The following is a 14,042-nucleotide window of genomic DNA, read 5'->3' as shown; positions in this document are numbered from 1 at the left end:
GAACAAATCTCCCAAATCTTAAAAATAAGTTACCTCTAATTCATACTCTATTTCTTTTATCAATTTAAAATAGATGCTTACATTATCACTAGAAATTTATACGAACATTCGGAAACGATGGATGTTACAAAATTCCCTGGAGAGGTATACGACGGGATTTTGGTCCATCTTTCTAGGAGAATTCGTACCATTTGGGTTCTTCCTCATATGGGAGTTACTCGCCGTATGGCTGCAGCTTCCTCCCGTCGTCGTGGAAGATGTCACGGTTTCCATAGTCCCCACCACCATCCCTCGTTGAGGCATGGGCGCCTCGATCGTTGTCAGAACGAGCAGGATCTGCGCGCTCCAAACCGTATAGGAAAATTGATGAGTACTTGGTTCTTGGGGTTGACCTTTCTAGGCGTAGGCTTACCTCGTTTTTGGACCACCGTACAGTTCTTCCTCGTTGTAGGCACTTGAGGGAGGGTGGTTTTGGTTTAGGAGACACTGCAGCGATGGCCGCCGAGGCTGCTCCGGTCTTAGGAGTCGACGACGGCTTATCAGGGCATCCTTCTAGTTTGTGGCCGACCGAAACAAAAGCATGAGGTCTTTTTTGTATGCTACACTTCGACACAATTTCTGTTAACCATCTGAAATTTTTTGGAGAGGTTTTATTTGAGGAATCAGAATTTGAACTGCTATTGGGTGAGGTTGACGATGAACTTGTTGGAGCAGGATTTGTCATTTGATTATGTGAAGTGTCTAATTCTACTAGAATTTATATTTGTGTTTCATCTTTATTGGTCTCCCAATTCAACTTGCCCTTTCATCAAACAGAACATTTCTAATATGGTTATATAATCGATATGCTTTCGATGGTAAGAAATAATCAATTAAGATGTATTTTTCATATTTTCCATCAAATTTGTGATGATTTTGTGAATTCACCAAAGCATAAGTAATACATCCAAAAATTCTTAGATGTCTTACACTTGGTTCTATACCATACCAAGCCTCGAAAGGAGTTTGATTCATAACAATCTTTGTTAGTGAAATATTCAACAAATAAACTGTTGTTGCAATTGCTTCTACCCAAAACTGATTTGGAATTTGTTTTCCTTAAAACAAACTTCTTGCCATTTCAACGACAGTCCGATTTTTACGTTCAACTACACCATTTTGCTCCGGTGTATATGGTATTGTCAATTCTTTGTGAATATCATTTTCTTCACAAAAAGAATTAAACTCATTAGATAAAAATTTATTATCTCTATCTATCTGAAGTGTCTTTATGTGTCTACCACTTTGTCTTTCTACAAGTACCTTGAATTTTTAAAAATTATCAAATATTTCAGATTTCAATTTCAGAAAATATATCCAACTCATGCGACTATAATCATCTGTAAATAATAAAAAATATTGACTTCCACCAAATGATTTTATATTCATAGGTCCACAAAAGTCAACATGAATTAATTCAAGACAATTAGATGCTCTTCATGCTTTTCCAATAGGAAATAGTTTTTTACTTTGTTTGTCATAAATGCATCCTTCACATACATCAAGTGTATTAATCTTGGACAATCCGAAAATCATTCCTTTTTTACTTAACAATTAAACCCTTAATGTTATGTTGTTCATATCTTAAATGTCATAAACTAGACCCATTCTTTAATTTGTCTTCACCTCAATTATTTCTTTCCCCTCCACTTGGATTTGCTTGTTATCTCCAAGTCTAACATTCAACTTGTGAGTTTCATTAATATCTCTAAATATTGATTTTATACCTGACATATATTAGAACATCCACTATACAGAAACCAAATATCATTTGAGATATTATAAACTTGTGAATGAGTCATAAATAACTTACTATTTTCTTCATTTTCCTCCACATAGCTTGCTTATTTTTCTCTTTTCCAGCAATCTGCCTTCATGTGACCAAACTTTTTACAATAATAACATTGAATTCCACTCTTGTAATTTTTTTTATCATAATTTGATTGTCTTTGTTCATCATGCCCATCAAAGTGACCTCTTAACCTAAAATATTTTTTCTTTATTTTTTTCAAGTGACCTGTTCAACCTTGCTTCATGTGCTTGTAAGGAACTCATTAGTTCATCAAATGAATATGTAGATAAATCTTTTGACTCCTTAATCGCGGTAACAACATGATCAAATTTCGGAGTTAAACTTCTTAAAACTTTTACAACAATTATATGATTAGGAAGATGTTACCGTAAGATTTCATTTGAAATTTTAGTCACTCGAGAAATAAAATCTTGCACCAATTCATTATTATTTATGAATAAAATTTCAAACTCACGACGAAGGGTTTGAAGTTTTACCGTAATCACCTTTGATGAGCCTTGAAATTCTTGAGAAGATTATCTCATGTACAGCTTGTTGAATGAAGAACAATGCCTTTGAGTCCTTCTTTCTATTCTCCCTCAATCTGATTTCGTCATCCGGATCCACATATCCATTCTCTATTAAGTCCCAAAGATCTTGAGACTTGAATAGAGTCTTTATCTTGATACTCCAAAATTCATAACTTTTGCTCGAGAAGATGGGGATAAGGGGTTGAGACATAGAATTGTCATTAAAAGTCATAATGCCCAATTCAGATTGAAACTAGGCTCTGATACCACAAATGTTGGGCATGGAGGAGCAAGGAAAAAACAGCATACTACGATACGAATAAAATGAATCCTTTCGATTCAAAAAAACTAATGTAGTATTTAAAATAGGAATATTGACAAGAACATTTATAAGATATTCTCAAGTGCACACATTCTCTATATCCTTCATGAACTATGGTCCTATTTATAGGACCTAGTGATAACTAGATAACTATGAATCAAATAATATCTCATTCCCTCGAATCGAGCTCGAGGTTTGACCTCCTATTAGCATCTCGTCTTAAACCAAAACAAGTCATCGTCATGTCTATAACATGGATCGGTCATGTCTATGATATGGACCAGCAGCTTCTTCGACTGCCGAAGTTTGGAAGGGCCGAGCTTAATGGATGGGTTGTCTTCCAAGTCTGCCAAGCGGCATCAACCTCCTCAGAACTGCCCGGAATGCGTTGGATCTTCTCTGGATAGCTGCATTTGGCTTTCAGGAAGCTGTGCCGCCCATGAGAGAGGAGCTTCGGAGGGGTCACCAGGCGGAGGGGGAGGAGGTTCCGGAGGCGTTTCAGGAGGGTGAGTGGAAGAACTTTTAGCGGGTGATGTCTCGGCACTCTATCTCGGCTTGGAGCGACTTCAATTCCACAAGTATGGACCTCTCTATGGGGTACAGCCACTTGTTAGATCCCTTTATTTATTTATTTATTTATTTTTAATTGTGAAATTATCATATACACTTGAAACTAAAACTCAAAATTATCATTTTAGATGAAAAGGAAGGGGATTCATCTTTTTAATGAACTGATGCAATTGCTGGATTCATCTTTTATAAATTATTTTTAGTTATTTTGTCATTCTCATCTATCTCTCTCTCTCTCTCTCTCTCTCTCTCTCTCTCCCCTTCACCAATAACTTCAGCATCATATGTGATCTTAATTCCCTCCTCATGGCCTATTTCTCATCTTCATTATATTCATACACATTACACTGTATCACATAATCATACCTAAAAAATATTAAACTTAAATATAAATATTTTTTATATTTATAAAGAAATAACAAAAACTATAAATTCACTACTCTTATGTTATTTGCACAGGGTAAAATGGATAATATTTTTAAAATACTATATAATTCTCATTACACTCGCTAAAAATGTAGACTCTTAATACAAATATCCTTGAATTCATACAAGAATATAAAATATATATATTCATTATTACAATGTTGTTTCCTCTCTACGGTGAAAATATTTAGTAAAATGGATAATATTTATGTTGTTACTCTGGTAAGTGAACCTTGATACATTTGTTTTCACAAAGTTGCTAAAAAGGTAAAATTTGAATACAGGTATTCATTAAAAAAAAATTATAGGTTCACTATTTAAATATTTGTATCCCTATATTATTAGAATGTAAGTTAATTTGAATAATAGTTATCTCATCACTCTGTTACACTCTTCAGAATCACACTGCAAATATATGAAATGTGGATAATCCCTATATTCACACAACAGAACAAAAGCAGAACTATCTTTTCCAGCATTAGATTCACATGTACAAGTTGATGCCATACTTGTAATGCAATTGACTTGCTTATTATTCTGTGATGACAAACAAAAAAAGAAGCAAACAAAGAAAGAGCATAACACATCCTGTGGATTCAGCTAACTAATTCCTCTCACACATGATCATATTAATCCAAATGAGTAATTTGTCACAAGTAGTTCCCTGAAACCTACTTTTGGACAGTAAACTATAATAGATTGAAGAACAAGAAATAATGGCCAACAGAGAGACTGCCCAGTACTTTGTAGACTGAAAACAACATCCAACCAGAACCTGTTCTTCTATGCTGACTCTAAACTAGACTCACACAAGTGATTTTTGTAACTCTATGGTGTGTCGAGACCTAAATTTACAGACTACCAATCTCAACAAAGCTCTAAATTTCACCATTCACATCCAATTATCCACTTGTTTCTACAGTCACTACGAGCTCAGGTCTCCAGATTTGGACTGATCATGCTCACCTCAAGAATCATGAGCAGCCTCCTCGATTTGGATAGCACTGCTGGGCACCCTTGAAGCATCTTCTAGCATATAAACCTCAGTTTCATTTTTGGTTGACTGGACTACTTGATTGTCTTTACTTCGTTGGAACTGCTTTTTCGACCACTTCTTAAAGTTGGCCTTCTTGGGTTTAATCTTTTTCACTGCTTCAGCTGGCAGCTCTGGCTCCTTCACCTTCCTTTTGCCTGGAAGGACAGTGTACTGCAAGGCACCACCTATGCCCCCCTGAGACTGACCTGCACAGGGAAAGATTAGTAGTGCAAAATAACTGGAAAAAAAAAAAGAAGAGCAACCATCTATTTAGATCGATCTGCATAATGATATGATTGCCCTACTCTGTATCGCTAAAAGAGCTGTCCTTGCTACTTTTATCTCAGCTTCCTTTTTTGTCCTTGCTGCAGCTCCTATGTATTGAATTCCACCAATCTCAACTGTACATGTAAAAGGAGTTGCTCCAGAGGAATTTTTGGTGCATATATCGGATGGGATTGCATAGTTCATTTTCTGTGCATACTCTTGAAGTAGATTCTTGCATAGGCCGGTTTCGTGCTGGAGAAAATAGCCCAATTTTTTTTTAAAAAAAAAGAGATTACTTAAACTACAAGAATCTTGATAACATGATAAGGAATTAGCATAAAATGATTATCCTTATACAACTTCCCCCCTCACTATGAAAACAAGTTGCATAGGATTTCTAATTACCAAATCATGTGATCTTTAATGTAAGCGATGTGGGTTAAAATCTATAAAAGCCATCCAAAATCCAAAAGTTTGATGTATAAGTCGCGGAATTGAGCACTATTCACACAACATTTAATATAAAGCCCCTGAATGCACCTAAAATACAAAGAGAGCAGGTCGCATACAGTTTTTATTTATCGAATCATGCAATATTTAACGTAAGCATGACAGGCAAAAACTACAAATAACAACTTAGGGTTCCAAGTTTTGCTGGATAAGTTGGATTCAATCAAAATTCAAAGTTTACAGAAATCATTAAATATGAAGCTCTTGAATGCTCCTATGGAACACAGAACAATGCAGGATGAACCACAAAGAACCATACCATGATCCATTCTGAGCATGTAGCTTACCTGTTGAACAAGTAGGATAGAAGAGCTAACCATACAAGATTACTTGAACTTACCCATCAGCTAGTTTAACCATAACCGGCATTGCTAAGGGCATATCTAGGGTGCACTTAAGGTCTCCAAGACTCTCATCTTGCACCTCACCAGAACTGAGGTTCAGCGGCTTCAACAAGACATATAGGATGTCTTGTATAAAGGTAATCACATGATGTCTGTTGTTTCATTGTATATTCTATGATGTTTTTCAACGAAGTACAGATGAAAATTATGAAGGGAGAAACTCTCATCAATTCTGTTTGTGGAAGAAAAGAATTAATCTTATAAAGTTTTTGCTGCTTTATTGTCCCTTTTTAATTTTTGTTCCTTTTTTTTTAATCAATTTTACTGTTATGTATTGATCAGTTTCCTCACCTGTTTCTTCATTGTATTTATATTGCTCTATTCTTAGTTCCTCTTCATTATTTTTGCCATGCTTTTTTGTTGCATTATTGCAGCTACTTTTTGTTTTCGCTATGACATTGTCACAGGAACTTCTTTTCCTTCTCGAACCTCAATATCATATACATTCATTCCACAATGTACACGAGGCTCAAACATTTGAGGCTTTAAGCTAATAAGCAAGAATAAATGTTTAGCTATTTAAATACTATTAAGTAATAAATTAATAATTCATTGCTTGATTTAATTTTTTAAATAACATCTTCAGTAATTGTCATTCTAAGTGTGCCTCATTTAGTTGAGGTAAGAGCTTTTGTCTTGTTCCTCAAGCTTAGGCTCGAATAGATCACCAGTGTCATAATGCACGTTCACACCATCGATAACTTTGATCACAGTTATTTGTCTTCAAAGTTGAGATAAATTATCGACAATAGGAGGAGTGCAACTTGATCAAGTCCAAATATTGGTCGGCTTTATCTCAGATTATGCCAGATCAGGCCAATAATAGGTTTGGGATTCTTCTGTTGTTCTTACTTTCTAGTATTCAGATAAATTCTTATTTTAGAAAGCTCAACATCAGGTTATAGTATTCTTTTTACTGGTACTGGTTATTCATAAATCCCAATTCTCCATCAATCAACCACCTCTAAAAGGATCACTCCATGTGTCAATACTGACAGTTCTAATGTGCAATGATGATTGACTGGAACAGATGCAATCACAATTGATTTTAGTAAAGTTCCTGGAAGTTTATATTCAGTCTATTAATAAATACAGGCAACAGTATGAATTTTAATCAATACAAAGGCTATACTTCGAATGATGGATTGCCCATTGTTGTAACCTTCATCTCTTTTTTTTTTATGACATCCTGTTTTAGCCTTTGTTCCTCTATTGCAAATCTTCCTTTTTTTTATAATAATGTTATTTAAATTCCATCTCATGCATGCTATTTTGTGTGTAAATTTTAAATTTTGGGTTAGAGTTCTTTTGACAATGATGTGAACGTGGAACCTTCTGAGAGGTGGTAAGAACGCAAGTCCGGGGTACACAACTCTTAACTCTAACCCAGGTTGTGGGAGAGACAAACAAGTTTTTTGGATGTACAAGACAACACTAGCAACTGCAATATAACAAACTATTAAGAACAAAAGTTTCCACATTATGTGTTTAGTACTAAATGTTGGCAAGGAAGACCCAAACAAAAACTAAAACTCATTTTAAGCTATTGTTATCCATGCAAAGAATCATACTTAAATATCTTACACATTAAAAAGCCATAATAATAAATAAAATAGAATACTTAATCCAGGATGTAGCATCATTTGCTTGTTTATTTTGAGTCAAAATATTTTCTAAATAAAATAACTTAAAATTATGAGGTAAAAGGAGCATACAACTGTAGGCATATTTTCAGTCATCAGGCCAGACTTGTGAATTTCCATGAGTGCAATCTCAGCAGCAGACTGTTCCGCAGCCTTGCGGTTGAAAAAACCAGGAAGAGAATCATATCTAGTATTATTAACAATAACTGTTGACTTGAAAACAGGCTCATGGGAAGGACCTTCCTTGAGGGTCTGATACACAGGTGTAGGAATGCCTACTTTTTGTGCATACTCTTGCAAGCGACTCTTGAAAACATAGCAGCTTGCCACCCCTAAAACGGTTCAATAGACCATATAAATTACCATCAATCCACAGGATGAGGTAGCTTTTGAGAATCATGCAAAATTTGCTAGCGAACTCACCTATGGATACCGTCACATGATTTTACAATTTCAGAAATTAAATTATGGGTGCGACAAACTTCCACAGAGCAAGCTAAAATGACTAACAATTAGTAATAATAGAGGGTTTGCCCTCAGCCAAATTGCTCCCCAGTTGCTGTGCTGCTATGATCATCAAAGTTAAGCAGTAGAGCAGTTAAAAGATATTGGCATCTCTGATGCATATTACCAAGGTTAAGCAGTAGAGCAGTTAAAAGATATTGGCATCTCTGATGCATATTAGCAAAGTTAAGCAGTAGAGCAGTTAAAAAATATTATTTTTTTCCAGTGTATACAATCAAGGTAGCCATGAAAACCAGCACTGATGCATGTTAGCAATGCTGGACTGTTCCAAGAGTTTGTCATCTTTTGAGAAGGGGAAGCATACCATAGACCGGTTTTGGTCATTAAGTTTGTGGCCGCCAAATTATATCTGCAGTGAATTTATAGAAGCCAAAAGCGATAGATGTCTGCTGCTATGAGATTTCTTTGGTCTTCACTCTTCATGACCAACACCTTGCACCAAGAAAGATTGTAGGGTTCTCTTCTATAAAGATGCACAGGTGTCATCACTAAAATTAATACCTCTGTGCATCTCTAAGTTTCATTATACAAGTTCCATTAACCATATAAATGGTAACTGCTCAGTTCCTCTGAGCTATACTGTGCACAATCCATAAGTTATTTGCTATCTTGTGTCTGTAATACTTGATTCAGAACTAATTCACTTCAATCTTCTTGATGAAGTACTCTATTCTCCTCCAAAACCTTCCTACTTAATCCTGATATCGAAAGGAGATCTTGCCATCATGTTCTAATTGATCAATACTATTATGGAAAACAATACACAATACACTAAAATCCAGACTATCAAATGATAAAATCCTGGATTTGAATGCTGATATATAACAATTTGACAATTGTAAAAATGTATATTTTTCAGCATTCTATGAAAACTCTAAATAATAATGACCATATCTTCATAACCAAAGTAAATTCACATATTAATATTTATTTATATCTTCCTTCTTAACCCACTGAAGCACCTATTTTGTTCCTCATCAAGGGTTCTCCATGTCATTACAAAATTTGTGTAGGCTTTCTTTTTTGCTCATATTTCTATTAAATCTGCTTATGAGGAAAATAAAATAGGTTCTAACCTTTTAAATACTATAAACTCATTGGTCATCTAAAATGGCTGTCTTGCTTTCCCTCGATTCTGTTACCTATATTATAGTTTCATTAAGTAACACATAATTTATTCACCTGATGAAGGTTTCATACTCTTTATCATTAAATAATCCATACTTTGACAACCTGAGAACCTGGCTTCATCTAAAAGGTCAACTGAGCCTAATCTAGTTAAACGCTCAATTGAGATTTCATATATATGTTTAACTTTTATCCAGATCCAGAATTACACAGTAAGACCAAATATTGAGACATAAAACTTACATAAATCTAAAAACTTGTCATAATTCATACCCTTAGGATAACAGACAAATGATTCAGCAGAAAAGCCAAACCAAGAAGCAACAAGAATAAATAATTATAGAAAATAAGAAAAAAGCAATCAGTATGCTAAACGATAAAAACTCTGCCTCCTCTCTAGTTATGGCATTTTACCTTTTGTATCGTCGGGATTCTTTTTGCTTGTTTTTTCTTTATTTTTTTCTGTGTCTTCTTTCAGGATAACCACCTCCAGATTCATCTGCCCCTCAAGAAACCGAAGTTGCAAGAAAACCTATACACCTGCACAAAAGATCATAATCTCCTTAGAATCAATCGCCAATCCAAACTGAACTAAACCAATGACGGATGCAAGTCTCCATCGTTAGTGACAGGACAACAATATGACAAACTGGACCACGATCCAACAACACGAAAAAGATACGATCTTTGTTCATCACTCGAGCGATGATGACAAAAACCACAGAGCGATTAAGCGGAAAGAAAGACAACAAAACGAAAGCTCAAATCTTTGAAGCGGAAACGGCCCTACCCAAAAACTAACAAAATGATTCTGCCAGTCGAACACATTGTCGCAGGAGATTGGCTTTTCAAGAACAGCACTAAGATAGTTAACTCAGCGCTCGCCGATCATGCAGGGATTCCACCTTTAAGATTCCTTCTTTACCGCTCCTCTCCGTTGCCCCTGGCCCCCGCTCCGCCGCGGCGGTCACGCCTTGGGTCCTGGAACCAGCGGTGCATGGCGCGGCGGAGAGGTGGAAGGCTCACCGCTGATGCCCTAGCTATTCTTCAAAGGACGGGATGCTGCTAAAAACCACGCTCATCTTACGCTCATCTTGGTGACCGTACCCACATGCGACTTCACATAAATCAGGTGGTTTCAGACTCGGGCGAGTTCCATGACTCGGGCGAGTTCCATGACTCGGTGCTACCAGTTCCAGACTCGGCCGAGTTTCTGACGAGTTGAGCTGCAACTTGCGAACACCCCTGGAGATCTCACCGTCTCCTCCCGAATCTGATTATACTCTTCATGTGCGTCACAAACATGAATTCCATCATCACATTTAGATCGCAATAACAGCAACAACAAAGCCAATATCCCAATCGTTCCAGCCAACCTTCTAAGACGACAAAGTTCTTGTCGACACATCCACAAACACCTTGGACGCAACCACATTTATTCATCATTGAGACTTCTTCTGGTTATTCGGAGGCATCAGATTCATACACGCTTCTTCGATTGCTTGGCGTTCGAACCGCGGGGGAAGGAAAAGCTCTCCTCTTGGGCCGATTTCGCGGCCATGCTCTTCTCCTTCAACGTTCGCCGCGTGAATCGACTCCAGTTCTGGGCTTTCTGGGAGCCCGGTCGGTGAGTTGGGACACACGGTAGAGAACCTTATAAAGGATTGATAGTCTGGTTGGATTATGCATTGTGTGTTCTGTGGATTCATTCTCTGGCCTTCGTTTAACATATATATTTTTTTCGATCGATCGATCGAGCTTCTTTTCCTCAACAGATCAAATCAACTTGACGATCAAAATTGACCATTGTGATGTCAATATTCTCCGGCCTTTAGTTGCATGATTTTTTTCGATCAATCGAGTTTTTCTTTTGGTCTTCCAAAACGTGAGAGAACACCCAGAAAATAACATATCAAATAAATTTTGCGATGTCGGATTGACGATCAAAATTGACCGTACCACGATGTCGATCTTCTGCGATGCGATTCTTCTGGCTTGGAATGTTGATTGGAAGTCATGTTCGATTCTATTAGATGATCGACAAAGATGCGACAGCGAAGGTCCAATTTTGGAGTGACAATTGAAGTGTGGAAGCAGCTCTGGAGGCCTCTGCTAAAAGAATCTTGTAGGGTTTCTCTCTTTACAGTGTTTGGCTGCACACACTGTCGTCAAATGAACAGAAAACACAGCAAAAGATACAGAGCCAGATGACAGGAATCAATCTTTGCGGACCTTTGTGCTGATCCAGAAATGGCTGCTAATGGTGCTGCTGCATCATCCTGTGGTGCTACAGAAGGAGATGGTGCCTGTTTGTAGCCATCTTCATCTCTGCAGCAGGAAGAATCATAGTTTCTGAGCCAGGCATCGGAAGCTGCATCCAGAATCGGATCAGTTGTGCCAGAATGAATTAGAAATCATGAGATGATGTTCCTGATTGCAGAATCCAAGCAAACACATACCTTGTTTGGATATTGTGCGGTTTGAATCATCAAAATTGATTGGCCAGAGAAAGTATCCCAACAAAGTGTTGTGTTGAGCAAATCTGATCTTGTCTTCCACAACTTCAGGACTGTCAAAGCTCACCCACAGATCTCCGGAGTGGAGGTAGGAACTCACAGTCTGGCTGTCATACACAAAACCAGAGCGTGGATCCTTCATGAGCTCCTCGATCTCTGAGTAGGCCATCACGCCAATTCGGTCGCTCATCTTCTGCCTGGGTCCTGCAGCCACCACCGGATCACCTGCCTTGTTCTTGGTCTTGTTCCTGAGAAACCAAGATCTGCCTTGCAGTGGCACACCCATCACCAGCTTGCACGCAGGGATGCCTGCGTCCAACCACGAGGTGATCCCATAGCTGGTGGAGAAGTGGGAGGTCTTGTCGAAGAGCGCAGCACCGTGGGCAGTGACATTGCTGTTCTTGTGGTAGCCGAAACAGAGAGCGTTGACCCAATCCAGGTTTCTTGAGATTGCATCCGTCGGGTAGTCGAGGTTGTCAGTGGCTTCATCAAACAGGTGGTTCGAGAAGTACACTGTGGCGGTCAGAAGGAGAGCTGATGAGGAATTCCGAGCTTCTTCGCCGATCCGAGCTCGCCATTCGTCGAGCAGGATTCCGAGGTTGGTCATGTCCGATGGCGAGCTCGGGAACTGCCATGCCAAGTCTAACCCGTCGAATCTGTTTGCTCTGGCTAATTCTAAGGTGGAGTTAATGAAGGCTGCTCGAAGCACTGGATCCGCTGCCATGGCGGAGAAAGCGGCGTTTGAGTCATTAGCTTGGTGATCATCGGTTGCGATGGATAACAGGGTTCTGAGGGAAGGGCTACTTGACTTGAGGCTGTTCGAGAAAATGCCGAGGAGAGGGAGCTGGTCATGAGGCAAGACCGAGACGCCGGCGTTGGCTTCATCATACGAGAGGGGGAGGGAGTAGTAGTAGAGATGAGTGTAGAGGGATGCGTCGATGCTCGAAACAGGGAAGTCATGGCTGTACAGGGAGAACCAGTAGCCAGCTCTGACCTGAGCTGAGCCTGCACCAGTGAAGGCACATTGCTGCTGGCCATCGGAACAAGGGGAAAAGGAGAAGATTAGCATGGAGATGAGGAGCGCAGAGAGGGCTCTTTGTCCCATTTCTTCCTTGGGAACAAAGAGCTGGTGATGGGCATGGTCTTCCTGGGAAAGAAGTATTGACTTTGACGTCTGCAAGTGGAACTTCTGAGAAGAGACATTTGAAATGAACCTACCTTTACTGCTGCTACATGGTGAAGGATCAGCAGATCTGGAAGCAAAGAAGAAGGAATTGTTTAGGTCCTCTGTTGCTGAGGTTTTACTTCATCTCTTTCACAAGAAGCTCATGGCACTGTACAAAGTCAGCCTGATGCATGTGCACCCCACCACCAACTGAAAAAGAATTGTTGTAGTTCATGCAGAGCAGATGGGTGGGTAATTTTTAGATAGTGCAGTCATGTGTGGTGTGTGAAGAAATGTTCTTCATGTGACTATGGATAGATTCATTTTGATGATTCATGACTCAGTCAATCAAGCTATAGTTGACTCTTTGTTATATTTGAAGATTTACCTGTAAAGAAAAGAGATTACTTGCCCTGGTAGCTGAGAGAGGAGAATTTCTGGACCTGACTCTCTTATTTTGATGGGTCAACTTCGATCTCCTTTGTTCTCCAGCTCCAGTTTCACCTCTTCTGATGGAGGTGATTAGAGTCAGTCAATAATGGTTCATGAAATGTCTTCTAGTGGTTGTCATCGTCTTTACGGTGGCGAGTGAGTCGGCGTCGATGATGAGATCGTGATGTTGTTACGAGAACGGGTGGTGTTCTACTATGTAAGCATGCAGTTAAAACCTGGGTCATCAATGTGGACCGGTTGTCGCCGGGCAATTGGCATCTTGCTCAGAACAGCCATTCTCCGTGTACCATAACTGCTCCTCCTCCATGGCTTCCGAGGACAGTGTGAGTGTCTGCTCCCCCCCCACAGCACACGTGATCATGGGGCAAAGAAGAAAGTGTGAGTGTCTTTTGCGAAGAGAACTGCCTGGGGAAGAAGAATCTTATGGAGCCACAGAGCATGAGAGAAGGGCTATTGGCTGTGTTCTTGCAGCTCAGTTTGCTTGGCTGGGAATTTGAAGTCCCTGTACTGCGATTTGGTTTCAGATCTGACGATGCTGGAGTTCTTCTCCATGTCTGTGGAAGCTCATGGTGTTGGTGAGTACCTTCTTCTTCTTCCGATGGTTCGGCATTGCTGCATGTGGAAGCTGGGAACAACTGGGATGTGATCATTGATGATAGTGATGTGAGAGGATTGAAATGGATGATTTGAATGATTGGAACAAGTAGGTCAGGTTT

General features: G+C 38.9%; 2 protein-coding genes across 3 annotated transcripts; both read right to left on the bottom strand.

The window, feature by feature from the left end:
* Positions 1 to 4,280: 4,280 nt before the first annotated feature.
* On the bottom strand, positions 4,281 to 11,152 carry LOC135619472 (double-stranded RNA-binding protein 8-like). Its single transcript, XM_065121509.1, has 5 exons — positions 9,983 to 11,152; positions 9,607 to 9,732; positions 7,612 to 7,871; positions 5,021 to 5,234; positions 4,281 to 4,921 (listed from the first exon to the last, which is right to left on the bottom strand). The coding sequence occupies exons 2-5, from the start codon at positions 9,689 to 9,691 to the stop codon at positions 4,647 to 4,649; spliced, it is 834 nt and encodes a 277-aa protein (XP_064977581.1). The 5' UTR covers positions 9,692 to 9,732; positions 9,983 to 11,152; the 3' UTR covers positions 4,281 to 4,646.
* Positions 11,153 to 11,305: 153 nt separating this feature from the next.
* On the bottom strand, positions 11,306 to 13,056 carry LOC135619471 (nod factor hydrolase protein 1-like). 2 transcript variants are annotated; one of them, XM_065121507.1, is made up of 3 exons: positions 12,927 to 13,056; positions 11,652 to 12,855; positions 11,306 to 11,563 (listed from the first exon to the last, which is right to left on the bottom strand). In XM_065121507.1, the coding sequence occupies exons 2-3, from the start codon at positions 12,811 to 12,813 to the stop codon at positions 11,361 to 11,363; spliced, it is 1,365 nt and encodes a 454-aa protein (XP_064977579.1). In that variant the 5' UTR covers positions 12,814 to 12,855; positions 12,927 to 13,056; the 3' UTR covers positions 11,306 to 11,360. The 2 variants fall into 2 exon arrangements, with proteins under 2 accessions (XP_064977579.1, XP_064977580.1); XM_065121508.1 differs by having other exon boundaries at positions 11,306 to 11,345; positions 11,425 to 11,563; positions 11,652 to 13,028.
* Between the last annotated feature and the right edge of the window lie 986 nt (positions 13,057 to 14,042).

This window comes from Musa acuminata, chromosome BXJ2-8, assembly GCF_036884655.1.
Source record: "Musa acuminata AAA Group cultivar baxijiao chromosome BXJ2-8, Cavendish_Baxijiao_AAA, whole genome shotgun sequence".
NCBI lineage: Eukaryota > Viridiplantae > Streptophyta > Magnoliopsida > Zingiberales > Musaceae > Musa > Musa acuminata.
Note: the sequence above shows the minus strand (reverse complement) of the source record. Positions and strands in the feature narration are given on the sequence as shown.

Bases quoted from the DNA above. Each gene is read 5' to 3' on its own strand.
- LOC135619472 (XM_065121509.1), bottom strand. From the start codon at position 9,691: ATGAATCTGGAGGTGGTTATCCTGAAAGAAGACACAGAAAAAAATAAA. The intron at 5,235-7,611 runs GTATGCTCCTTT...TATTTTCTCCAG, and splicing joins CTGAAAATATGCCTACAGTT to CACGAAACCGGCCTATGCAA. The intron at 4,922-5,020 runs GTAGGGCAATCA...TTCCCTGTGCAG, and splicing joins AGCTCTTTTAGCGATACAGA to GTCAGTCTCAGGGGGGCATA.
- LOC135619471 (XM_065121507.1), bottom strand. From the start codon at position 12,813: ATGGGACAAAGAGCCCTCTCTGCGCTCCTCATCTCCATGCTAATCTTC. The intron at 11,564-11,651 runs GTATGTGTTTGC...TTCTGGATGCAG, and splicing joins CCGCACAATATCCAAACAAG to CTTCCGATGCCTGGCTCAGA.